Source organism: Aulonocara stuartgranti (assembly GCF_965226115.1).
Source record: "Aulonocara stuartgranti genome assembly, chromosome: 1".
NCBI classification, from domain to species: domain Eukaryota; kingdom Metazoa; phylum Chordata; class Actinopteri; order Cichliformes; family Cichlidae; genus Aulonocara; species Aulonocara stuartgranti.
In genome coordinates, this window is record NC_138939.1 from 3,368,578 (window position 1) to 3,396,544 (window position 27,967).

At 44.9% G+C, this 27,967-nt stretch overlaps 2 protein-coding genes across 2 annotated transcripts in view; one reads left to right on the top strand and one right to left on the bottom strand.

Moving 5' to 3' along the window:
• The window catches only part of plekhg4 (pleckstrin homology domain containing, family G (with RhoGef domain) member 4), a 43,868-nt gene extending 34,364 nt beyond the window's left edge, over window positions 1-9,504 (top strand). Inside the window, 11 exon segments of the mRNA XM_082519059.1 lie at window positions 4,741-5,630; window positions 5,729-5,978; window positions 6,084-6,173; window positions 6,265-6,489; window positions 7,214-7,384; window positions 7,468-7,648; window positions 7,722-7,838; window positions 7,930-8,072; window positions 8,075-8,243; window positions 8,367-8,521; window positions 8,670-9,504. Of these exon segments, the coding sequence (XP_082375185.1) occupies window positions 4,741-5,630; window positions 5,729-5,978; window positions 6,084-6,173; window positions 6,265-6,489; window positions 7,214-7,384; window positions 7,468-7,648; window positions 7,722-7,838; window positions 7,930-8,072; window positions 8,075-8,243; window positions 8,367-8,521; window positions 8,670-8,717 (2,439 nt within the window). The 3' untranslated portion in view covers window positions 8,718-9,504.
• A 2,007-nt stretch (window positions 9,505-11,511) lies between these two features.
• LOC309697632 (ras-related protein Rab-8B) lies at window positions 11,512-27,857 on the bottom strand. The gene is made up of 8 exons (XM_082519693.1): window positions 27,523-27,857; window positions 18,031-18,091; window positions 17,835-17,895; window positions 17,211-17,288; window positions 15,733-15,822; window positions 15,391-15,456; window positions 15,256-15,306; window positions 11,512-15,035 (listed from the first exon to the last, which is right to left on the bottom strand). The coding sequence occupies exons 1-8, from the start codon at window positions 27,644-27,646 to the stop codon at window positions 14,946-14,948; spliced, it is 621 nt and encodes a 206-aa protein (XP_082375819.1). The 5' UTR covers window positions 27,647-27,857; the 3' UTR covers window positions 11,512-14,945.
• Between the last annotated feature and the right edge of the window lie 110 nt (window positions 27,858-27,967).

Below are 27,967 nucleotides of genomic sequence, written 5' to 3' on the forward strand. Positions count from 1 at the left end.
ATCACGCATGTTGTCATGTTGCTGCGGCTCAGTGACATTCCCACCCTGACTCGTGTTTTTTGCATATAAAGCAACACAGGGTTGCTGTCTGTTTCGATGATGGTGTGTCGGAGGTAATTTTGCTTGTCATGCGTTTTGGGGACGGAGACTCCAGCTAGAGTCTGCAGGAAAGGAAAGGAAATGGGTATTAGCAAATACAAAACTGGCTGTCTGCTCCATTTCACAGCAGTCACAGCGGCAGCATCATTCCCTTTTCCGCTTTGTCGTGTCCACATTGTTCACAGCTGAGTGGCAGGAAAAAACTCCAACAGCTGGCAGAGCGCTCTGTGCTCATAGGTGGACGATAAAGGGAGCAATCTCAGGCTACGGGTTTATTCTGCTGTACCTACACACACTGTCATTTCATTTCAAGGAGCCAGTAAAGAAACTTTAACCTTCCAGTCAGTAAACCAGCTGCTCCACCACAGCTATCAGAGCTCAGTCTCCAAAATCAGTTTGATTCATACCAAGTTTTCTCTTCAGAAGGGATGAGCAGCATTCGGAGAAAACATTTGTTTTTTCTTGTATTTACTTATTTTTAAATATTTTTGGTAAAATCACTTAATCGTGATTAGATATTGGGGAAAAATAATGAATTCTATAATTTTGATCCATTTCCAGTTCACCCGTTACCTCTTTAAGAATCTTTAAAAATAACAGCTTTTAGCACAGCAGCGAGGTTTGGCCAGGCGCTAGCAGCTCCACGTGGGCTCGTTTTCAGAATAGTTTCACCACGTTGCCTAGTTTCTTCTCGGATGGCGATACACCAGATCTGGTCATGTGTCAGCTCATTTATTTAATACGCACCACTCGAACACAGTATTGGGTTCATTCTGAACCTCGTCGGTACCTGCTGTGATCCAAACCGTCGACACCTCCTCGGATCAGTTCCTCGGACTGCGTTCTGGCAGCAGTAGATGTGTTTTTATAATAAGTGATTTTATATTGAAAGGAAGGAGATCAGTTTCCTCTGATCTGGACAGGATACAGCATCTGTCAGTTTTATGTTTTTAAGTTTTCCGTTTTGCACCGAAAACGATGTGTGACAGTTTGTCAGGTAGTGTCTGAATTCTTGAATATTGTGAGCTCACAGTGACCTTTGACCATGAAAATCTTACCCTCCATCTTCGAGTTCAAGTAATTTTTTTTGCCATGTTTAAGTATCTCAAGAATGGGACAAATGGACACCTGAAAACACGACAGCTCTGGGCACAGCTGTTTCTGACGTCGGGGCATAAAAACACTGGTATTGGAGGATTCTGCCTTGTTTGACATTTCTTCCTTTTATATGAAGACTTCAGAATAAAAGCACAGAATATAGAAACGGAGCAAAGAGTGAAGAAACAAAGTGAAACAAAAGACTTCTTTCACATCAACAAGAGTTTGAAGACAAAACGCTCTCCTCCAGGAACCGCAGAACCGTTTGAAGTAGGTTCACCACTACTCCTCTGAAGGAGGAGGAAAGGAGCCCTACCCCCTCCTTTTATATGGTTTGGAGGGTTTTGGCCTCCTCCGCCCTCCCTCTGTTTCCCCTCCTCCTCTTTGGTTGACTGGCTCCAGGCCTGGAGTCCTGCAGGGCCACTGTCCCCAAAACCACAGCCCGTGTGCTCCTGTTTATCCCTCCTCCCCCTCCTGCCTCCCCCCTCTGCAGCACCATAACAACCACATGTTATTTTAATTAGAGTCCTCCTCTTCTCTGCCCCACGTTTTCACTCCCTCTCTTGTTTGGAAACATCCAGAGGCGAGCTGAAACAATCGGCCGAATAATCAATTTATTGATCGACGGAAACGTAATCGGCATCTGTTCTGATCATTGATTGTCGGAGGCCTGAAAATAGATTAAAAGCAAATGTTGTCAGGTTTGTGAAGTGGAAATGGTCCAGTAACGCTGGATCCAAAGCTTCCTTACTTGGAAAGCAGTACATTTCTTCAGCCTTACTTTATAAATCGATGTGAACGATGCTAAAATAATGAAAGTAGACGAAAACAAAGGAACAATCTGTTCCTCATATTATTATATGAACAGTTTACAACACTTATCTGAAGGACCTTCATATTGAAGTGTAAAGATCCTAAATATTAGAGAGGCTCATGTGATCACTGGGCTCTGTGAGCAGTACTTGGTGATGATGGGGAGGAAGAACACTCTTTTAACAGGAAGAGACCTCCAGTAGAGGGAGGGTCAGCCTTTGGTAATAATGGTACATGCACAGCAGCCCACAACTTGGTCCAAAGAAGCTGCACGTGTTCAAGTTTCCAACCGTTAATTCTCCAGTCTTTAACCTGGCAGCTAATGCTAACCGTCCCAGACAATCACTGCTAACGGCCGGCCATCATGTGTGCTGCCTCCTGCACGCTCGACCAGGTGTTTCTCTACCTAAACCACAGAGTAGCGCCTGCTGTGTGCTACATGTGGAAGACATTCCAGCCTGTTGCTGCTGAAATAGTCCAAAGACACACAGCATCTGGGTTCATGAAAAGCTTTTTATACAGTCAGAATATTGAGATCTACATTGGTCATTTCCACAGTCCAACCACTGTCTGCCACGGTCTCTGCAGGTAAACTATTCATTATAAAAAGGTCCTCTGAAAACACCCCAAGTCATCTTCATTTAAAGTGGTCCAATCAGATCTTAATAAAATGATTAAACCTGGCTGACAACTAAAATGTACCCACAGTTGTTGTGTTGTAGAATCGAAGATAAAGAGTACAGTTACAATAAAGGACTGCTGTGACGATCCTCTCTCTCTCACACACACACACACACACACACACACACACACACACACACCTTTGTGCATGTGGGAAGTGAGCGGCTGCAGCGATCAGGACACATCAGCAGCTAATCGGTCTGGAGAGCGCTGACCCGGTAGCCTCCTGCCACATCGATGTCCATATGGTTTCATTGTTAGCACGTCCTGTCGGATCATATCTGTGTCACCGCCTTGGTTGTTTACGTCGACCTCATGAAGACGTCTGAATGGATTATTATTAGACCTTATCTAATGAAATATTAACTGACACATCCGTCTGTTTTTGGACCACTTTCTCCTCTTTGAGCCTTTCTGGGAAGACTGATTGAAGAGTTGGTGTAGGTAGAGATAGATGTTGGAGCACACCTCCACCTTCTCAGGCAGGCGTGCAGCAGATGATTGTTGTGCCACAAACCTCTGTGCTTTGCACGTTTAGACTCAAACCATCGCCGCTGTCACCAAATCAGCCGAGACTGAAGTGTCAGAGCTGCTCCTCAGTGTTCTGCGATGCTGGTGGGTTGTTTTCTTTCAGCAGGCACTGAAGAGGGTGTCTGCACCCTCACAGTGAACCCTCACCCTGCTGTGCTTCCAGCGCCCTCTGCTGGCCACACCCTGCCCAAACCCAACCCGCTGTCAGTGCTGCTGAACTTTCCCTCTCCAGGCCTTGAAAAGTTTGGAATAACCTGCACATGACCTTGTGTGCGTGTGTGTCTCCTGCTGTTTTAGTGGTGAAGTAATATGTTAGCTGCATGTCAGGAAGGTAAAGACTCATTCAGTCATTCTTCAGTGGAGAAGCAGGAGGCCTCTGGTCTTTAATTTACCACACACACACACACACACACTCTCCTCCCCCTCCAGCCTTCAGCAAAAAGGAGATTGGCGGTCGACTCCTTCGTGGTGCGCACACAAACACGAGCTCACACTTCAAAGCTCTCTGACTACACACTTGCAGAGTGACGTCATTGTCGGTCTGTTCTTGTTGTTTGTCCGAACAGACAGAAAAAACGGAGACGCCCTGAATGTTTCAGTGTCGGGTCCGAGTTCTGCTCGCTTTAAAGGAAAAGCTGGAACGGCTTGGACCAGGAAACATCATCACTTTGAAAACAAACGAGGAAAACGTCTTCTCAGAGAGATGGTTTAAAAGTTTACATGTTACATCAGCTGTTTTAGTGCGGGCCCTTTAGGACCTCCTCCATGTGAGAAGAGGACCTGCACCATGGCATCTTTGTGTGTGACCCTAGCAAAAAAAAAAAAAAGTGGGCGGGGAAAAGGTGGGTGTTCAACTTGATTGGGGAAACTTAAAATGTTCCCATCATAACCAGCTAAAGTAACCCCATCACTTCCTGCCTTTTTCTTTTTTCAGTCTTTTTGCTTTTGAATTTATTAAAACGAAGAAAAAAAAACATTTCTTCAGTGGGCTGCTGTCTAGGGTCAAAGGTCATGTCATCTGGACAAAATAGATCTTCTGCTCTTTGAATTTTTTAAACGATGATATTTAAGTTTCAGATTGTTTTTCATGTTATAGTAAAACACCTCTGAGCGCTGGGGTGTCACAGCGTCTGTAAATGTTGATTTGAAGCGTCGGGCGAGCAGCAGCCTCAGAGAGCGTTTCCTTCATCCATCACAACCAGCTGGACACAAAGTTCCTGCTGGGCTTTAGCTCTGGTTCTGATGTTTAGTTATCATTCTGAACAGGGTGCCACTGAGAGTGTTTTCTATTGTCCTTAACCAACCAATGAGCACGCACTACAGCGTGACTGCTGATTGTTTGGGTTTTTTTGTTTTTAGTTAGTCGTCTTATTTAATTTCTGACAGATTTTTGATGCTGTCTGACTTTCTCCTGAGCGCCCCCTGCTGTACTTCAGCTAAACTGCAGTCATTTTAACAGGAAGTGGAATGGCGCCTTTCCATCGGCTCTCCATGTGACTCTCCCCTCTCTCTCTGCAGGCTTATGGCTGGGCGCTGCAGGGTATGCGTCACCTAGCTGGGATCAGTATGGAGGACTGCACACTGCCAGACAAATGCCAAGCTGTGATTGGCTGCCTGGAGGACTACCAGCGTCTGCACCCACCAATCTCAGACGCCTGTTTTCAGGAAATGAAGGTGGCTGCGGGTGAACTGCGGGGCGAGCGAGGCCTTCGTCAGTGGAGCTTCGCTTGGTCAAAGTGTCAAGAGACCAAGAAGATGTTTGACAGGAAGATGGAGGCAGCACTCAAGACGCGTGACTCTGCCCACAGGCGCCGCTCTGACTCTGCCACCAGCAGGAGCTCCATCTCCTCCAGGAAGTCTCTGTCAGGACTCTGGCTCTCCTCCCGCCTGCCAGAGGAGAAAACAAATGCCTCCTCGGTTCTTTCCATTACCTCCACCCCTGCTGGCTCCGCCTCCCCTCCCACCCCGCAGCACACGCCGCTCCTCCGGCGACTTTTTCGCAGCTCCTCCTCAGACGAGTCCTCAGACCGTGTGGATATCACTTCCTGCAGTCCCAGACTCCCCCGCCTGGATTCTTCTCCCTGCTTCACTCCATCGTCGTCTTCCTTCTCCCTCTCCTCTTCCTCCTCTTCCTTCTCCTGCAGACGACAGCAGCTCAGGAAGACTCAGAGTTTCGACTGCCCCGCCACCCCGGAGACGTCGCGCTACAGCCCGTCTGCTCGCGCCCTCAGCGAGCCAGTGCGCAGAGGAAACACGGGTGTGTTCATCCGTGGTCTGGAGGTCAGCAGCACTGAGGCAGCAGACCGCACGCTCTGCCCCAGGACGCCTTCTCACAGCTGGGGAGGACAGGGGCCACATAGCCCCGGGACACCCAGCACACCCACCGGAGAACCCCGACCCAGGAGCAGGTGGGTAATCCTGGTTCTCAGACTGAATTTGTAGACTGACACTTCTCTGCTGACATCTGTGTGTGTGTGTGTGTGTGTGTGTGTGTGTGTGTGTGCAGCAAGCTGCGTCACATTGTGGAGGAGATGGTGAACACTGAGCGCGAGTACGTCCGCTCACTGCGTTACATCATACATCACTACTTCCCTGAGATGGACCGAGCAGACCTCCCGCAGGATCTCAGGGGGAAACGCACTGTCGTCTTCGGCAACCTGGAGAAACTCCTCGACTTCCACAGCCAGTTTTTCCTGAAGGAGCTGGAGGCCTGCTCGAAGCATCCGCTCAGAGTGCCACACTGCTTCCTCAGACACGTAGGGGACGGATACACACACACACACACACACACACACACACACACACACACACACACTTCATATGTACTCTGTGTGAATGTGTTTGTTGTTTGTGTTGAACAGCAGGAGCAGTTCGGTCTGTACGCTCTTTACAGCAAGAACAAACCCAAGTCTGACGCTCTTCTGGCGAATCACGGACACTCCTTCTTCAGAGTGAGAACTACAACCACCACCTCTGACCTTTGACCTTCATGTGACCTCATATTTGTACTCGCACTAACCCCTGCCCCCCTCGTTCCTGCAGAGGAAGCAGCTGGAGCTGGGCGATAAGATGGACCTGTCCTCCTACCTGCTGAAGCCCGTTCAGAGGATGAGCAAATACGCGCTGCTCCTCACTGACCTCATGAAGGAGGTGGGCGTGGCACAAGAGGCGGAGCTTACGGCACTGCAGTCTGCCACCAATATGGTCAAGTTCCAGCTTCGCCATGGAAACGACCTGTTGGCCATGGACGCCATTCGAGACTGTGACGTAAGTGTAGCCTGATCTGAGCTCAGGTGAAACTCGTGTTCTAGACTCACCAGAAATATTGATCTGAGGTGAAAGTCCCCTCCACATCACACATGAATCAAATTCAAGGAGCAGAACTTCTGGAACTGATCACTTGTTTCAAAATCCTTGATGATGGTCTCCTAAAAATTTCTGGATCCAAAATCCTGAAAAACTTTTTTAGTAGTCCAACTAAAAACCAATCACACGACCGCCTTGATGGACATGATTACCACAGTAAGATGGGAGGTTTGTGTTTGTGGGTTTCATGATAAAGACGGAGCTCAAGGTGAGACGTTTAAATCGGACCGTGTCGTTAAAAGCTCCCTCTTTGTGTTTTCTGCTCTTTTAAGTTAAACAGCGTAACAGTATCAGAAACTATTTTCCATATATGCTGTGAAATACTCCAGAAGCCAGTTCAGAGGCTTCCTCCAGCAGACTGCAGCTCCCTGTGAGGCTGGGGGTAGCCTCCAAAAAGCCTGACCAGCCATTCCTTTGTGTTCAGATTACCAAACTAAGGGCTGTGTCCCATGAGCCTCAGCAGAGCCGCTTTTACGGTCTTTTACTTTCTTATAATCCTGTTTTAGCGTCATCGTTCGTGCCCAAGTCTACAACGTCTTAAATTAAGTTTCGATGGACCTTATGAACATAATTAAATCGGCTACTCTTAGGAATTAAACCCAATCAGCTCTTCTTCTGCCTGCAGGTGAACCTGAAGGAGCAGGGTCAGCTGATCCGGCAGGACGAGTTCACTGTCTGGAGTGGGAGGAGGAAATGTCAGCGTCGCATCTTCCTGTTCGAGGAGCTCGTCCTCTTCAGTAAACCTAAGAAGATGGAGGGAGGGCTGGACGTCTTCATCTACAAACACTCCTTCAAGGTAAGCTCTCCAAGAGCAGGCGAGCCCACGCCAACCGTGAGGCGAGGAATTTTCTGAGCAGAAAACGTGTGCCTGTGCTGCAGACGGCGGACGTTGGTCTGACAGAGTCGACGGGGGACAGCGGGCTGAAGTTTGAGATCTGGTTCAGGAGGAGGACATCCAAGAATCAGACCTTCATCCTTCAGGCGACAACGACGGACGCAAAACACGCCTGGACAAACGACATCGCCCGAATCCTGTGGACCCAGGCCACGAGGAACAAAGGTGCGGATGGCGGAGCGTTCAGGAGAGCGTCGGTGTCGGAGATCAACTCACCCGTTTGTCTTTCTGCCAGCAGAGATGCGTTTGAAGGAGATGGTGTCGATGGGCGTGGGCAACAAACCGTTCTTGGACATCCAGCCGAGCGACGCGGCCATCAGCGACCGAGCCGTTCACTACATGATGAAGAGCAGAGGTGCCGCTCAGACTTTACTTTCACTAGAATTCACCAATTAGCTCGTTAGTTACTGATGATCAAAAAGTAAAACGGTGATTGGGTCCTTCAGGTGCCAGAACGCGGGCGTCCATCGCCGTCTCCGTCTTCGACCATTCGAATCCTTTTAAAAGGGGAACGGTGACCTCTGACCCTGCAGCATTAGGCCCGTCTTCAGCCAGCCTGCTGGGACCGCTCAATCTGCACATGTACAGGTGAGACTTACCTGTCCTGCTGTCAAAGGTTCTTGTGCTGGTTTTATAACATCCTCCTCTCCCTCCTGCAGTCAGAGCATCCCCCCTCCTCCCACCACTCAGAGCTCCTTCAGCGCTTCGTGCATCGAGGAAGACGAGCAGGAGCACGAGACCAGCAGCCAGCCCTCCATGAGTACGTCAGCACACACCTAAACTCATGAGTCTCAGATTAGGTTTGAGTAATCTTCGTCCCAATCCTCCAGCCTCTTCACTTTAACGCCTGACTGCAGTTTCTTTTTCTTTTTTCTGTCTTCAGCCACTGAGAGTTCAGGTTCGTCGTCTCGCTGCCTCTCCGGCTCTACTGGCTCCGACAGCGGCTGCGTGTCCTCCCACCTCCAGGAAGCGCTGCCCGAGGAGCCCTCCCCCTCTTCCCCCAGCAAACAGCACCTCAACAGCCCGTACATTTCAGCTGTGAGTGCAGACAGCGCCATGAAGGAGGCGGAGTTAGAGCATTTTTAAATATGTTTGTCATCTCTCCGAGCGGCTCGGTGATTCTCTGGGAATTTCTCTGAGTTTATAAATGTTTGGTTGATGGTGTTCTCCGTCTGTCCTCAGAAAGCAGCTGCAGTCATCAGCCCGGCAACCATCGTGTGATCAGCTCGCCTGAATGACGTTCCTGTAAGTCTGCAGGTCCTCACAGAGGGATTGTGTTTGGGGGGAAAACTGGAAATGGGCAAACCCTGACGGCTTTTTGGGTTATTGCAGAAAATAAGCGGGAAAGCAAAGTATGAGAATAAAAATCAAAAAGGGAAACAAAAGAAAAAAAGGCATACAACCCGAGCAAACTGTTAATGATAACTTTAACCATGCGAGTCTTTCTAAAGACAGGCAGGCAGACGTAAAGGCTGACACATGAAGCAAAAGCTATAACAATGAGTTCGCAACAGATCAGAGACTAAGTGAGCTCAGGATGGTCACCTTTAAGTAATCTGCATTAATCTAAGCCCCGCCCCCAAGAAAACACTGATCACCAGGTAAAAATATAAACGAGTACAACACGATTTCAGCGTCTGCTGGAGGTCACCGACTGGTCTCTGTTTGGTCTGATGACCCCAGTCTCATGTCTCTGAGGTGATGCGCGAGACCTCCATACATACCTTAAATCCGTCTGTGTGTGCGCGCAGGTTCATCTGCTTCCTGCTGCAGTTCTGCGTTTCCTCCTGTTTGACCCGGACGTCGGACAGCTGCTTTCATTTGTGTTGTAAATAAGGACAGTTTGAGTTCGTCTCCTCGCCGCCGCGTCCGTTTGTCATGCTGACCCAGGGTCAGTCTGCGGGCGGGCCGGCGTGCTGTGAGGATGGCAGGTTTGTGTCTGTACATGTGTGTAAATAAACCCTCAGCTGAGCGTCTGCTGCCACTTTTTACTTGAATAATAAACTGAGTTTGTTCACATGCTTCCTGTTCTGTGTTCTCTCGGAGATCAGCTGACCTGGGGCCCGTTCTTCGTACCTCGCTAAGTAGGTTAGCCGGATTAGATTGTTGACGATTTCGCGTGATCCTGGATCGTTCGGTTCCCCGAAGCTCATCCGGGACTTGCTGTCATAGCAACAGAGCCGTAAGCGTAAACCTGCTCGGGAGCAGGTTTACTTTATGTAAACAGGATTAGATCGCGGCCACGCAGGTATGTCCGCTTCATTTATACGAAAGCAACAGCGATATTTTACCACTGTTTCACCATAAATAAATAACATCAATGTAACTAAAGATAATGCAGCACTTGATCCTTTTACAGATACATACAGGTCATTTCCTAAAAAAGGGAAATGAACTATTAACATTCTATTACATGTATGTGATTATTACAGATGTAATTCATATTTCAGAGTAGTAATTGTAAATTACTTCGTGTAATCAAGATGAGAGACCACGGCTATAAAAGCGAAGGTGGATTTGGGAAGCCTGTCGCAGCCATGTCCTGTCCGTATACGCGACCAACCCATTGCGGAAGGTGCAAGATTGATAAGGAGAGTCCTCAGAATTCAGCGTATGTTGCGGGATAGACAGGATCCTTTAGCTCAGCGCGACAGTGTGCTCATAGAGAGATATCGATATTCCCGTGAGGGTATTATTTACTTAACCAACTTGTTGACGAGGGGGTGCAGGACCACCACCTGTCTTTTTTTCCTCTGCCCTTTTCTTGGTTGCTGTTATGAACAAACTAACAGAGTATTACAGGCCAGTATTACCTTGCCAAGAGACGCAAAGCAATCTAAGAGATAAATATTACCATTCTGTAGAATACTCCTGTATTCCACTTTTACTTGTTCCCATGTTCTTGTGGGTCCTGTTGTGGCTCTAATGTGAAAGGGGATATAATATAACATATTATAATATAATATAATGCCATATGATATTGGACAATATAGTGTCATATGATAGATCTACCCTACCGCCTACTGGTGTTGGCCAGAGGGGCCGATGGCGCGATATGGCAGCCTGGCTACAACCGTAGCTGCCTCCACCAGTGTGTGAATGTGGGAGTGAATGAATAGTGGTATCGTAAAGCGCTTTGGGTGCCTTGGAAAGCGCTATATAAACCCAATCCATTATTATTATTATTATTATTATTATTAAATTACCTACGAGTCTGATTTGTCAGCAACTTTCTGCCAGCCCTCTCTCCTTGCTTTTGCAGCCTTTGCAGTGTTCTCTTGCGTTTTAATTAAACTCTGAAACTCCTGTAATCCCTCACTCATGAGTTCTTGGCCTGCTGCCGGAACATACCGAGCACGCCCCTTCGACATTTTCGCCGACCAATCAGCGGGTTGCCGATCAATGTTTCTACTATCGATGCGTAGCCCCTTTTACGACACCCAGTGATGTCACATTCCTGCGTCCAGCTGTAGTAATCGTCAACAGCAGGTGTGTTCGGGGAACCGGATTAGCGAGCTCACGGTTAGTGCGATGATTTGATCTTGGATGTGTCATTTGATCTTGGATGTAGTAAGCGACGTACGAAGAACGGGCCCCTGGAGCCAAACACATTCATTTCTTTTTAGGTTTTACGGAATAATACGGAGACAACAGCACAACAGCCTCATCAGGCAGCTCATGATGATGTCGACTTTTGTTTTTCCAGTGAACTTTAAGAATCATACAGCACCTCTCTTCTGATCGTACTGTGACATGCAGAGTTACACCTATAGGATCTCATTTACCACCTGTAAAAGTAAATTACTGTACCTGTTACACATGTAGTGTAAAAACTCATTTTAAATAAGCATCACCAAAGTTTCATCATCACATAACCCAACATGTCCTGCACACGTTGAGGTCAGGCGAGTGTTTCAAACAGCTGTAGGAGAAATCATTTCAGCCTCAGCCCGGATCACCTCAGTGAACCCGAGGCATCCTCTCCTCGCTGCAGCAGCTGAGCGATTAAAGATGAAAAACAAACCAGATGGTAGAAAGTTGTTTATTGTTCATCAGCTGAAGCAGCGACGACGCTCCAATCATCTCAGAGCAAACGGAAGACACTGATGGGGTCAGAGGTCACCGAAACCTACTGAATCAGTCTTGTGAATTTCACATTAAGAGCCTCTGGTCTGCAGCCCTTTTCTTTGATTCAGATTAAAAAAAGAAAACATCCAGCTCCTCCTCAGAGCCTTCATCTGTTTCACCCTCATCAGTAACTTTCAATCCCAGCCGACACCAAAGTCCCAAATATAAAACTTTATTAAAACCATCCGTCTTTCCATGTGCTGAAGTGACAAGGCTTTTAATCTGAAAGTCACATTTAAAATAAACTCGTTTCCTACTAAAAGTATGACCTCTGACAAACACATCGATGCGTCTGACGACCTGTGTGACCAATCAGAGCACAGTAACACAAACTCCTGATAAAAGGAAAAAGTGGTTTTTGCATAGCGAATTACAAAGTGCTGAAAAGTACAAAAACACGTCGAGCACGCCTCCTTCAGCTCTTCATTAATCTTTAAGACGTTCGGACTGGACATAAAGATGGATGACAGGAAGTGAGGAAACGTGGTACACAGGTCACAAACCCCGCCCCCTCCAAGTACATTCTTACTGTTTTTTGATTGCGTGCTTTAAACTGATGTCTGTGGCCGTGATTGGCAGCTTCTCTGATTGAGGTCAGAATTATTCCGCATTAAACCAGAATGGCGGATACTCTGAGGAAGAGGCGGCATGTCATCCATCTTTATTTACAGTCTGTGGCTGTGACAGGAAGCCGAGCGGAGTAAAATAAAAGCACTGCTGTAAACAAACGTGCTGTAACACTGATTTCTGCACACGGGCTTCATCTGCAGCTGCTGAGTGTCTGTTCCCGCTGAACTCGGGATCAAGCCAAAATTCAATTTTTAGGAATTTTCCAGAAGCTAAATCACTGAAAGTATTTTTCCTCCGAAGGAACTGGAGGAACAGATCCTGCAGGCTTTGAGCTGCAGGATCTGTTCAGTTCAGTACACATGTACAGTGCTCAGGGGGGTAAGCCAAGTTTGCTGATACCACCTTGCATCTCACCAGGCTCCAGTAAAAACGAGTACAGACATATTTCAGACAAAAATGGGATATTTAATCACTTAAACCGGCACCGGTGGCTGTCTTTTCTCAGCCTGGTTCTGCTGGAGGGTACTTCCTGTTAAAAAGATGTTTTTCCTTCCCACTGTCACCACTTGCACACGGGCGCTTTCTGTTATTGTAGGGTCTTTATGAAGTACTTGAATATATAAAAAACACACTGCTTCTGATATACTTCACGATATTTGTAAAACTAGAAACCCATCTAAAGCCAGACAAAAACGACCAACGGCAACGCGCCTCACTCGTTTTTGGCGGGCTCAGGACAGACGTCACAAAATCTTTCCGTTTTCACTCTGCCTTCACGGAAACAGTCAGGAGGGATTATATGAATTCGAGGACTTTCCAAAAAGCTGAAAGTAGCTTCAGTTTATATCCCGTGTTTCCATCTTGCTTCCCGCCGTTGTTTGGGGTGTTTTGGGATAGTCGTGACGGTCAAAGTTATCGCAGAATATCGGCTGCAAAAATTTAAGAGCTCGAGCTCCTTCCGCGGAAACAGCTTTTCAGAGAAAACTGCAGGAAACTAAAAGTTTGACTTTACGTTTCCACGCCGTGCTCATCGAATTTAATCAATCGTTGTTGTCAATCACATCTTTTACGATAATAAATATATAGTTTCAGCCAATGAACCGATCGGGAGTCAGAAAGAGGAAATCTAACACCAGCAGCTGCACATGAAAATAAAACACTTCAAAATAAAAGCGCAGGTTGTACAGTTCCTTTGAAAACGTACAAAATAAAAGTAGCACGTGTGCTATTAAACGACTAAATACAAAAACACAGAAAAGCATCAAAAGTAAAAACAGAAGCTTCTTCGCGTCTTTGAACAGAGAAGAAAAAGCTGCTTCGCAGGGACTTTCTCTGCTTTCATACATATTTATCACAGAGACGTTTTAAAGGAACAGAATTAACTAAAGATGCATTAAAAAAAAGATAAAATATAAAACTATTAGTTCTGTTTAGTTAAAATAAACTCTGAAAGGAAATGAAGGCTGGAGGTCACATGAAGGTTAAGACATTTTAGTGAACACAAAATTTAAAACTCAATAATATTTTTATGATTTCCACTCGTCTGTTCGAAGCCCGCCGATCTTACTGGGCTTTTACTTCCTATGTTTGAGTTGGAAATTCAAGATTGAAATGAAAATGATTTTATACATTTTTATATATATTTATATTTTTTATATATATTTATTTTAATCTTTTCAGCTGATTTCCTGCAAAGTTTCCTAAAATACAAAGCTGCACATTTCAGGACGTTTTCAAAGGTCCTGCACAGTTTGCCTCTGATAACCAACATCAGGTAAGTTCCTGTAGTTCAGCTTATTTTTAGGCGGCGTGCAGGAGATTAGCTGAAGCGATCTGACACAGGCCTGAACCACGAAGCAGGACCTGGGCTTAGAGACCTCAGGTTTAACCAGGTTTTGGGGTTTGTGACGGCGGTGCACGAGGCTGTAAACCTGTGCACAGAGATTCAGAAAACCTGGTTTGGCTTCACAACCACCGTGTTCCCACTTTTCACGATTAGATCAAGATGAGACATACGAGGTGCGATCGGAAAGTTCAGTTACGGTGTTTATTAAAAAAAATTAAAATTAAAAAATGGAAAACATTGATTCTGATTTGAATTTGGTCGAAGACTCTTTGGGAATGAGTTGCTGCCCCATCGGAGAAGTGTGTTCATGAGTGAGGGAGGCAGGAAGTGAGAGCCTGACGGATGGATTTGTAGATGCCGACAGAACAGAGACCCGAGCGAGATCCAGCCGTCATCGCGGGTGATTGTGGAGCTGCTGATGTCCACGCCTGACCTCTTAGACTCCCACTGACTCAGGACTGAATGTTACCGCCTGGCTGAACTCTTTAATCGCACCTCGTATCCTTGGTTACCTGCTTCGTAGTCCAGGCCGCTGGTCTGTGATTGGTCAGTTGCTGTAAGAGTCGGACTGAAGCCTCTGCAAGAGTCTGCTACATGTCTGATCCTTAAATGCTTCATTCTCAACGCGTAAAATCAGAGGAGAGGGCGGAGCCACAGCCCCACCCACTTTGGTACAAACAGTCATCGGCCTTGTCCTTCATCGCCATCATCATCATCATCGTCGCCTCCGTGTTCTCGCTGCAACAAACACTGAGATGCTGCGTTGGCTCAGCCTCCAACTGCTGAGCTGACAGCAGACAACAAGAAAACAGAAGAAGAAGAAGAAAAGGAGGAGGAGTCACAGCAGGCTTCTAAACTGTCCACAGGTTGTTCCTCAGCTCCTGCTGCAGGAGGAGGTGGTCTGAGCTGAGGCTCCGCCTACAGCAGCGAACACCTGAACAGGCTCTTCTTGGAGCGGGGCTCCGTGATCTTGACGGGCCCACCTCCACCTGACGGGTTGTTGTCGTTCTGCAGGAAGAAAGGAGGTCAAAGGTCACATCAGTTATAAGAACACAGCGGGGCTGATTATGGCGATTAACAATCTCCTGCTCACGGTGACCAACTCCGTCTTTAATTTTAGCGGCACGTTCATCCCCTGCATGTTCAGCTGATAAAGTCATTTACATATCTGGAGCCAGCTGCTCGAGTCGGAGCGCCGCCTCCGCAGACCTCAATCTGCTCAACTCACCATTTTCCTGTTGAGCCTGGCCATGATGTCTCGGGCGAGCGTGTAGAAGCCCTGTGAAGGGAAACGGGACAGAAATTAGTCGCCTCGTGTGCGCGGGACTGACGGAGGAGACGGCGGATCGGGATCAGGACTCACCTCCTCCACGTTGATACTGGACTTGGCGCTTGTTTCCAGGAACTTGATCCCGTAGTCGATGGCGAGCTGGAAAACCAAAGAGAAAGGGATTACACCCAGGTAGAAGAAAAGGTTGAAGTGACATTTAAAGCATAAGTTCAGAAGCGTTTTCTCTCATTAAGGCTGAAATCAGTGTGAAGCGTTTCTAACTGTCAGCAAATGAATCCCTGAAGCAAAGCAAAGAGTAAAAATCTCGTCTGCTCCTAAATGCATAATAATAAGATGATATCATCTCCTGGAGGTTTCCTGCTTTCACTCAGTTTGATCGAATGAGTCCTGCTCTCTGCAGGGATCGGCTCAGACCTTCTCTCCTCTCTCCTTGGACACTTGTCTCTTGTCGTTCATGTCGCACTTGTTTCCCAGAACCATTTTCTCCACGTCTGCAGAGGCATGCTGAAAACACACACACACACACACACACACACACACACACACACACACACACACACACACACACACACACGGATTAATCCACCATGTTTTTAACGCTAAAGTATAATTATTATTGTTGTTATCCTTCAATTTTCAAATGTACTGCTTTACAAGAAAATAAATTTTTATTTATAAATTAAAGTTATTTAGTTGCATCCTTGAACAAAAAAAAAAGTGTGATCTCAAAAATGTGAATTCTTGTTTTTCTGAGAAGAATTCACTGGATAGAAAACAGATCACATCTCTCTGCTGGTTGGGACGCCTCGGTGTCCCCCCAGAAGAGCTGCAGGAGGCGACCGGGGAGACGGAGGTCTTGGCATCTCTGCCACAAAGACCTCGATAAGTGATGGAAATTGAACACGTGTCAGGTTTGCACATTTCTACCACATACACTCAAAGCAAACTGATGGATTTAGAGCATTTCTGTGTGCTGTGTTTGTGAGGAGGGCCTACACCACAGCCTCTCAAACAGGAGATAACTGCAGCTGTTCATCACGGATCTCAATATCTGATTACTGAGTATTGATTACAGCTGGAATTGATGTGTAATGTGGAAGTGAACGCACACGGTCGTATTCCGTCACCCTGCAGAGTGAGCGCGAGTAACGGTACTAACACCGATCTTATCTTCTGTCACACATCATAAGGAACGAGAGCTCAGCAGGTCTGATGTCCAGAAATGAGTCATGAGGATGTCACATCTTCCAACCATCTTAAAGGATGGCGTACTTACTAAACTACTTACTAAATTTCGACTTATTAACTCAAAATTTCGAGTTAATAAGTCGAAGTTATGGATACTAGCTGTTTTGTTTTTATTTAGTGGCGGAAACGGGCTTCCATATAATTACACCCTAACCTTTATGCAGTGCCTTGAAAAAGTATTCATACTCTTTTGTCATCTTACATCCACAAACGTGGTGAGATTTTCTATGATAAACCAACACAAAGCAGCACATAATTGTGAAGTGGTACAAATATAACATGGTTTTCAAAATTTTAAGCAAATAAAAATCTGAAAAGTGTGGCATCTGTATTCAGCTCCCCTGAGTCCTTACTTTGTAGAGCCATCTTTCGCTGCAATCACAGCTGCAAGTCTTTTGGGGTGTGCATCTAGAGACTGAAATTTTCCCCCATTCTTTGTTGCAAAAACAGCTCAAGCTCAGCCGGATCTGATGGAGAGCATCTGTCTCATTGTATAACAGATCACATGACTCTGTGATGACGTCATACAAGCATTTCTTCGGGAGCAGGTGTGGAGTTCACCTGAAGACCTCTTCAAATCCAACTGAACAATGTGAGCTCTGAAAATAACAAAAGTCACGTGACATCAAAGGGGCGTGGCCTACCTCCTCGATATTGCGAATCCAGTTCTTGATGTTGTCGAAGGACTTCTCGTTGGTGATGTCATACACCAGCATGATGCCCTAATGAACACAAGACAGGAAATGACATCAGCACAGGAAGTGCAAGCTGATTCCTGAGGTCAGGACCAGCTTGTTTTAACAAGGCCCTGCATGATGTGAACCAGCTCAGGCCTCCTGGTTGTGGCTGGTCTCAACCAATCACCTGGCACTGAAGCAAATCAGGTGTACAGGTGTGCTCCCACATTATCAGAGTTTAAATCCAACTAAAGTAGATAATTGAGTCATGGTCTCAGTTATCATGTTATTTCTTTTCTAATGGTTTTAAACTTTAGGTTTTAATTTGGACTAATGCTGAGCTTCACAAGTTTTTCCATTTTATTTCTATTGGTGTCATGTTTTTATTGTTTTACTCATCTATTGTTGGTTTCTATTTCTTTATGGATTAGCTTGAATGTGTCTTTCCTGTTATCATTGCCTTTTGTTTGTTTGTGCTTCAGCTGGAATAAAATTTGCTGTATAAATAAAGGTTTTCTTGCTTGTTTCACTGGTGACCGACACGTTACCTGTGCATCAGCAGAGGGGTAACAGGAAGGGGGTGTGTCTTACCATGGCTCCTCTATAATAGGCCGTTGTGATGGTCCTGAACCTCTCCTGACCTGCTGTGTCCCTGCAGGAAGAAGCCACTGTTACACACCCGCACTGAGAGGCTCATTAAAAATATCCACACAACAAAACACCTGATTTCAGGTTCATCTCCTCTCAAAGCTCACACACGGACGTTGGAGCAGAGAGTGGCACTCACCAGATCTGCAGTTTGATTTTCTTTCCATCCAACTCGATTGTTCGGATTTTGAAGTCGATTCCTGAAAGAGAAACAACGGTCAGCTTCAAGCTCCGGACACAAACATATTTACAGCTCCAGAGACGCCAAAGCGTCATAGCAACGATCACGAGCAGACGCAGAGAGCGCTCGGGCTCACTCCGTCTTATTCTCTGCCCAACGACAGACTCAGAAAAGCAGGACTGATGGAATAATGAACAGTTAAGATAAAAGCGGCTGTCAGTGAGTGCAGGAGTTTTATGCTTTTAAAAACTGCGGTCTGATGCAGAGGAAGCCCTGCTAGCAGGGCCATGTGGTTAAAACAAACGCTGAGGCGTGTTTGTTTCTCTTCTGCGTCTTAAATCTGTCAGCTGACTGGGTTTGTGCCTGCCTGGTCAAAGAGGAAGTCGAAGATATTTTTAAAAACACTTCTTCCTGCCTGAGCAGAAGAAATGCTTCCAAGAAGCTGCGGATGTGAAGCCCTGACAGCTCGGGTTCCTCCTGCTCACAGCTGTTTGGGCTGCTGGTTCAAATCCCTGGGCTACAGCTCTAACCAAACCCCTCCCTCCTCACGCCACTTCACCATCAGCTGCAACTGATTTCATTCATTCATTCATTGATCTTACAACTAATGACACAAGAAGTGAATGACTGATGAAACCATCCTGGCTCTTATGGACCCGTTCTATGGTTAAGTGTCTCATGTTTGAAGGATGTGCTGATTTAAGCAGAGAGCAGGTAATATTTTTATTTCCCCCACTGTTAAATTACTAACTTTGTCTTGGACTGATAGGACTGAGCCCTGCTAGAAGTGAACTTTCATCACATTCTCAATTAATGACTTCATTGTCTCAAAAGACAACCAAAGAGCAACAAAAAAACCCCACCAATAAAATACAAAGAAATCCAGCAAAGAGTGGCACAAAGCCACCAACAGGAGGCGCACGACCGAGGAGCCAAACATTCAAGAGAGCAGCACAGACCCGCCAAAATAAAGCTCCCACCCTCCCCCCAAAAACAGAAAAATGAAACGCTACTCTGTTTCCTTTTAGAGAAGAAGAACACGGGCAGGTTTCAACACTTTGTAAAGACTCACACGGCTCACGTTTATTCTCTGCGCTGAGTATCATCGCTGGTCACAACGGGCCTGATTATTAGAGTGTTACATTCTTTTATCGTGGCACACTAGAAGAGTCTGTTATTAGGTTGTAACTCATCAGTTCTTCCTGTTGTGGTTTTGGTGTATGCTGTGTTTTGTTTCGTTGCCATGCGTCGTAAAGGCAACACATCGGCACATTAACTGTTTATAAAGGTGTCAACTTTTCTTATTTTGGGATGTTAGCGCTGGAGCTGTGGCTGTGCTTACAACATGATCAACCATCAAAGTGATGCCTCCATGTGCCGTCTTTCTCAATCTCTCCTCTTATGAATCCACTGATGTAGGAAGTAGAGAACTGAATTTAATGTGAGCAAAGGCAGAAAATGAGTCAGCTGATTTCCTCTTTGCTTCTCTTCTTCGGCTCAGACTAAACCTCTCCTCTTCCCTCCATTCTTCAGCAGCTCTTTCTATTCTCTCACCAGGAAGTGAAACATTTTCTGCTGCCTGTTACGGAAACATGCAGCGGACGAGGTCACTGACCTCCGCCATCTCCACCCACAACATAATGCTGCAGCTAACAGTTTCGTCTGCTGCTGATAAATCGAGCATTCTGCTTTAAGAAGCAAAACAGTAATGTCACAGTCCCCCAGGCATCAGCTGATCATTGTCAGATGAGACTTTAGAGTGGGCTCGTGTTAGCCCACTCCATGCTGTTAACTCCTGTGTTGCCTTGGTGGTGTGTTTTGAATCATTGTCATGCTGGAAGACCCACCAACAACCCATCCTCAGTGTTGTGGCTGAGGGAAGGAGAGGGAAAGGTCGTACTCAGCATTTCTCTTCCTCCAACACGGCGGATGCAGCCGATTCCAAAGAGCTCAACCTTGGTTTCACCCGACCACAGCACTTTCTCCAACCCTTCTCTGAATCATTTACGTTCTCTGACAAACATCCATTTCACTCCATTATGGCAGAGAGTGTTATCAATGGTGCTCTTGGTGTTTGTGGTCCAAACTGCTTTCAGAGCATTAACAAGCTGCTCCTGTAGTTTTGGGCTGATCCACCACTTTTCTCATAATCATCCTGACCCAATGAGGCAAGACCTCGCATAGAGCTCCTGAGGACAACTGACGGTCATTTTATATTTCTACCATTTACAAATAATTGCACCAACAGCTGTCATCTTCTCCCCGAGCGCATTACAGCCTTGTTTAGATCTACAATCCTGTACCTGACGTCCTTTGACAGCTCTCGCCCGTGGTGGTAGAGCGGTGGTGTAGTTTATATCCATAACGAGATCAGGAGTGTCTGTGATTGAGTGACTGATTGATTGGTTGTAGGAGCCAGAGTTCTGGCTGGTGTGTAGGGGATCAACTACTTATTTCACTCAATATGACATGCAAATCAATTTATATCTTTCAAGTCTGTCCATTAAAATGAAACTACCAGAAGAATTACAGACTGTTTATTTCTTTGGAAGTAAGAATTAACATGTATTTAAAGCTTTAACAAAACCCCCAAAATAATGAAGAACTGCCAAATAAAAAAGGAAACTGCAAAAAGACAAAACTGTCTAAGAGTGAAACAAAACCAGAAAAAAAGATGCAAAATGGCCAAAGTTACAAAAGACACAAAATGATCAAAGAAAAGGACAAAAACTCCAGAAAAGAGACAAATGTGAAAAACAACCCCAAACAGCCAAAAACATGATGGAAAAAAACCCAACAGAAATAAAATGGCCGACGATACAAAAACCAAAAAAGAGACAAACACTGAAATATACAAACTCGCCAAAGAGCAGAAGACGACCAGCAAAAACATTCAGACAAATATATTTTACAGACATGCTTAAATTTAATCGAAAAGCTCTGTGTGCTGCTTTAGAAACACATGAAACTCTCAACTAGTCCAAAATAGCTCCTTAGCCTTTGTAACATTTAATTAAGAAAAGTGAAAGACCTTTGACCCCGTAGTTTTTCAAACAGCCGGGCCTTCCGCCCTGAAACTTGCCTTTAACGCTCTGCAAAGTGGAGCTTTAGCTTAAGCGAAGGTACAATTCTGTTGTGACTCTTTTCAGTTCAGCTGCTTTCTGAAGCTTCAGTTTCTCGTCTGTGACTTTAAAACTTTTCTGTCTGCTGACTAAAACATGTAGGCTGCCGTCACAGCTTCAGCCTGCCTGCTGTTAGCCAGCTCGCTCAGTTCGGTTGCATCCCTGTGCCAGTCGCACCTACAGCCGGGTTTAAGAAACCTAAAGTGACTCAAACTTGTGAATGTCTGGATTTGGCCCACATGCCTTCGATTCTGACAGAGAGGTTAAAAATTACCTTTTAAAACAATGAGAAGCAAAGTTTCTGCCTCAAACACAACAACTACAGAACAAACTCAGAGTGTTTTTGTCAATTAACTAACCAACCTGACAATCAGCTCATTGTTTGAGCTTTATAGAAGTCTGCGACCGCTCACTCACTGAAATAAAAACAGGAAGATGAATACCACACACACACACACACACACACACACACACACACACACACACACACACACACACACACACACACACACATTTCCTGCTCCTACTCTAAGCATTTGCGCTCACATTTACATCGTGGTGGTTTTATTTTGTGTCCTCAGTAGGAAAGTAAGTCCTCACGGTGAGAACATGTAAAGTCTTATGTCCACACAACACGAAGAATGCACACGCACAAACACACACAGCCTGCATCAGAGCTGAGGAAACCAGTAACTCAGTGTCAGTGTTTAAATACTCAGCACAAAGCAGCACTTAAACACAACATCACTGCCTTTTATAACATTTAATACCTTCTTCCTGCCTTCCTGTGTGCATGATGAAAAACGTATGTACACACACATGACAATCCTCCACATCATAGTGAGCAATACTTCTAAATATCACCATAAACCCCCCTTTGTGCTTCTGCTCGTACCTGTTTTTACTGCTCCTACTTCATATTTACATCACAGACAAGCACACTGGCTGTACCAGACTCCATCACTATAATAACAGTTTTCATTTCTTCTTCTTTGTTATTTTGGCAGTGCTGATCATCAATCACTCTGTGCACTTTTTATTGTTCAGTCTTCAGATGCATTAATAAAAAAACTTTGTGTTTAACCAGTTTACAGCGTGGTCACATGACGTTTCCAGCCAATTAAAATTCACCTCCATGCAGCCTGAAAAAGGATGTGATGTCAAATTTGTGATACAGGCAGTAACTATATATTGATCCAAGACTGTAACTGGCAATCCCACAAAGAGTAGCTGCTGTATGCAGCAGCAGGTGACCTTTGACCTATGAGCTCTAGTACCAGGTCTGGACCCCTCAAAACAGCTCTTTAATGCAACTTCCTCAAAAGTGGCCCTCACAGAGCCAGATACACTCACACATGCTCAGAGGTCAGCTGACTCTCACGAGACCTCTGACAGAGCAGCCACAGAGCGTCCTCTGTCCAAACGCCGCAGCAGAGGATTGTGGGAGCTCATGTAACATTCATGCAGCTCCGGCAAATGAACTGGGAACAACCCAGCAGAGAGTGGAGCGCCGTGAGAGGAAGATGACACCTTCAGGTGCCACTGTAAAAACCAGGGTTGTCGCTGTGTGGAAAGCCTGAAATTTACAGACAATAACCCCTCAGTTTACAAATCAAATAAATAAATCAGGGCGACACCGAGATAATGAGACGGCAGAGAGCTCAGCAGCTCACGCTCAGCTGTGAGGAGAGTCCACCCACCAATCAGCTGTTCAGATAATAGCTAACCAATCGAATGCTCGCACTATGAAGCAACCTGAGATCAGCAATCAGGCTAAAGATGTTACCAGCTCGATGAATCAGCCTAGACTTCAACAATCTAACAAATAATTCTAACCAATTCTGACTAGGGCTGCCACGATTAGTCGACTAGTCACGATTACGTCGACTATCAAAATCGTCGACGACTAATTTAATAGTCGACGCGTCGTTTGAAGCTTTGTAAGATCACAAAAGACGCAGGAATGAGTAGTAGGATTTAAGCGTGTAATAATGGACTGAAACAGAAGATGGCAGCACTGCATGTCCAAGGATGCCAGCTGCCGTTAAACCCCGAAGAAGAAGAAACTGTGTCCCAGAATTCATAGCACGGCCCATCGCGGCCCTGCTCAGTTTCCAACAATGGCGGCAGCTGGTTAGTTTTAATATTATTCTTATTATTCTTTCTGGGTCACAAAATAAACGTTTAACATATGTTCAGGCGAGAATGTAGCTGTGTAAACCTCAAATATCTGCTCAGTTTATCAGGACACCACATATTTTCAAAAGCGCTCCGACGTTTTCGGAGACGTCTGTTACCCACTAGCTTGATAGCTAGCCGGGGGCTAGGTCACTAGAGCCGGTGAGAACACCGGACTCCCGGCAGATCGTTTTCAAACCCACCGCCATCTTTCACTACTCAGGTTAAACATGATATATGAGTCACTTAGATAACTTCAAAATGTTGTTTGGCTTTTTTCAGTGTTTTATTTGTTCCTGAGTAAATCGGTTTGGCTGAGATGAAAGTTATAGTTTTTACACAGCTGAATAAACGTCAAGCAGACAGCTGATTATCAGAAGTGTGAGATGCTGGAGAATTTACTCCGGTGTCCTGTTATATTTTAGATGGCAAGGAGTTTATTAAACTTCACCGAGACAATCTGCAAATTTCATTAAAAATTAATAAACTACCATCTTGTCTTTATTTTTAGTTAGCACCTTAAAAGCTTAAAGCTGTAAGCTAATGATAGTTATATAAGAGCAGATGCTGCTGGTGCAATAAGCTGTAGTTTTACGTCCAGTGGATGATGATCTGATTAGTCGACTAATCGCAAAAGTAATCGCTGACTAGTTGACTATCAAAATAATCGTTTGTGGCAGCCCTAATTCTGACCAATCAGAAACATGGACAGGTCTACTGGCAGCAGAGCGGCCGATGACAAAACTGTAATGAAACACATAACAAAGAGCGTGAGAGATAAACTGCTTTATGAATCTGAGAAGCTGGCCTGCAGAGCAAATATCTTTCAGTGCTCAGCGTGACAGGAAACAGGCTGTATAAATAAAGTTTATTTAAAGCCTTGAAGGAAAGCTGTGTTAAAATGTGACTGATGTTAAACTGTCAGGGAGCAAAAAAATAAAAGAACAAAAATAAAACCAGAATTCAAACCAGTAACACCTGACTCATCCTACAGCTTTAAACACAGTGACCTGCAGAGGCTCACACCTCATCAGCTGTGGCCAAATTTATGCCCTCCTTCCAGTTTCACACTTTCCACAGCCATCCAAGGGGCCCAATCGGAGCTTTTGACGATCCAGCTCTGGCCCCCAGCCATGTATTTGACACCTTGATAAATGCGGTAATCAGATTCGGCTGTAATTGTATCTCATTTTGCTAATGCAGCAAATACTTTGACATAATGTAAAAATACTTTAATTGTAGAGATCCGGAGCTGTGCATCCACTCAGTCAGCTATGAAGCAAATTACCTGCCGTTTAATGTTTATTACTTCCAAGTTAAAGACGAACAGGTGAAGTCAGGTCAGTGCAGATCCACCAGGACAAAGTAAAAATGTGACATCATCACCCACTAATGAACCATCTCCAACACACTTAAACCCGACGTCACCTCGCCAAATCCTGCGTCATATTTCTGGCCTCAGGAACTTCCTGCTTCTGTCGTGACACATTTTTGCTGCTCTCTTTGAGTGTCCGCTGAAAATCTTTGAGGTTTTGAGGGATGTAAAGTCGTCACATAGACTTTTTCTGGCAGTTTAATAACCAAACAAGTTAAGGAAATAATCAGTAATAAATAGGAGTAGCAATAACCTAACTCTTTAGCCAGTTTGATGACCTCAATCTTTTGTTTCTTTTTTCCCCAAAATAAAAGCTTCTATCAGTTCAGTCTCCCATCCCACACACACGCGCGCGCACGCACACACGTTCTTAAGCCTCTGTATAACCACTCACTTATATTTGATTTTACTCTGAATCCTCAGACCTTGTGGGGAGAGCCTGAAGAACCACCAAAAATGTCCTCACTGTGATACCAAAGACACAAACACACCCCCTACTACTTAAACACTCGCCGACAGATAGAAGAAGACAGCTCCCACTTCCTGTTTCCACCAGGAAGACAGCAGAGCGACACACTCCGCTGACGCACCGGAAACACACACACACACACACACACACACACACACACACACACACACACACACACACACACACACACACACACAGTCTTGCTTCTCTATCTCTGTGAGGACCTTTAGGATTCAGGGTCCCGGTCAGGGACCACCGAGGTTCCACACAAAGACAGAAGGCCTAAACTGCATCCTGCTCAATGTGAGACGTCACCTCATATGACCTTTGACCTGCCTCATGTAAGAACATCTTCCTCCAGATAAACGTCAGCACAGCTGCTTCCTGATGCAGCTGCTTACTGCAATTTATCGATGGACTTTTTGATGTTAATTAGCTCCACTGCTTCACTAAAGATCAGGAAATCAGTAAAGCTGCAGCTGATCTGTTTCCATCCACCTGCTTTTCACGACCATCTCCAAATTTAAAAAAGGAGCTTTATTACTGCCATTATATGAAGAAGAAATCTAAAAAGTAATATAAATAAATCAAACACAACAACAGGGAATTACAAGTTAGTAATCTTTCTCATAAAAGTTCCATTAAAAAAAAAAAAATCGACAAAACTAATAAATTAACAGTCGTGTTTTCATCCACATTTGATCGTCACAATTCCTGCTGTCGTTTCCGACTCTCTGCTGTGAGATTAACTACAGGAAGGTTTATATCTGAGCAACACAGCTGGACACATCCTCACTGTTAGACCACAAAAAGGGGAGCCTACATTTCCCATGATGCAACTCAGTGCCATCTTTCTAATGTTTCAAACTGCACGCTCTTCTCTGTGAAGCAGCCTTTCTGCCAGTGGCATCAAGTTTCAAACCGAAGCCGAGATATCTGAGAGCATCGCATGGATCTGCTTTGTCCAGCTGTTATTTTATCCAGCTGTTCATCCCAGGATGTAGAGCCCAAAGGCACATATTCTACTTCTATTATTTTTTGGAGACAGAACAGACAATTATTAAAATAATGACAATAATTACAAAAAACGTAAATAAATCATGACTATTTTGTACATTTTTGACTCTTTTTATGATTGTACATTCAGATGTACATCATCAGCTCTAAAACGTAGAGCCCAATGCAGTGGTATCTGCACATAGTGTATACAAAAAGGAAACTAAAAGTACAATTCTTAGGATAACTACACTCTGTAAAAATATTTTGAATCGTTTATTCTTTTACTCTCTGATTTTGGCATTATTAAAAAAAAAAAAAAATCGTACTGTTAGACTTCATCTAAAAATGTCTGTTTAAAAATGAAGATTTATGAAAGCAAAATTTTGTCTAATTAATAATCAGATTCATGAAGTATGAGCTGTGATTTCTGTCAGTGAAACAAAACATTTTTCCCCTCAAAGTAAAGTTAGGGTTTATTGAAAGAAATCAAAAACTTTGTATAAGTGGACAAAAGACGTACTTCTCTGGGCTCATCACAAAAAAAATACATTTTCATCAGCTTCAGTTTGGTTTCGTAGGCGATGATTACTTTTTACAATATGTTAAAAAAGTAAATGAAAAATAGGTCCAACCAGAGTTATTATAATTTTGTAGTTTCATATTTTCAAATTGTATTTACTTTATTTCTCCACTTGGTTTGGTCTCAGTCAGTTTACTAGTTTCATTTTGTTTGGTAAAATGTTCTCTCTATTTGTGTTATTATTATTATTATTTTTCCTTTAAAATTGTTCAGTAAGGTCATACAAAATGATTAACCAAAGCAAACTGAGGCGGACTCTATTAGAAGTTTGTCCACATTTTAAAAACAAACAAACAAACAAACAAACAAAAATTCTAGTGGATCTTCTAAAAAATCCCTTTGATTTAGAACACGTTTCGTAACATCTGAGTTTCTTTTCTTTTCTAAAGTTAAATAAAGTTGTTTTTAACCACACTGATTGTGAGTTTGTTAGACACGTGCGCTGATATTATTGATGACAGTATTGCTTATGATATTGATGATAATAAGTATTAGTAACTGGATGGGAAAAACCGTGGGAATGCTCCATTAAGTGATACTCGATCACTAATTAGTTAACAGATACATCACTTCACAACTACTGTATGTTTCTGAGGGGTCAGAGGTCACATGCTCCACACCACCCCACCCGAACACTTTCACTTTTCCGGTCAGTTAGCTTGTGGCCTGGAGCTAGCCCTCCGTTCGGCCGGTACACCGGGAAGAGGGTGATGAGGAGAAGACTCACCGATGGTGGAGATGAAGGTGGTGTTGAAGGCGTCCTCGCTGAACCGGAACAGCAGGCAGGTCTTGCCGACGCCGCTGTCCCCGATGAGCAGCAGCTTGAACAGGTAGTCGTACGTCTTCGCCATTTTCCCGCCGTTCGTCCGTCGGTCCGTCCGTGTGTCCCGGTGAGTTCACGGGGAACCTGCGGCCTGCTCCCTTTCTGCTGGGCGGACTGGCTTCACTGGGAGCGCTGGTTTCGTGTTGGTTCCACTCTGAGAGCAGCGACAAGCAGCAGGAAGCGCTCCGGCTGCAAGCTAGCCTGAATCTACCCCGCCCACATCCGGTCCCTTTTTTTCACAATAAGGCCAGCCTCTCCCAGCGTGCTCCGTTATTGATGATCGTTAGTAATTATAACATTTCACACGTATAAAGTCTGGAACAGAAACAACATCATAGGTAATTATTAT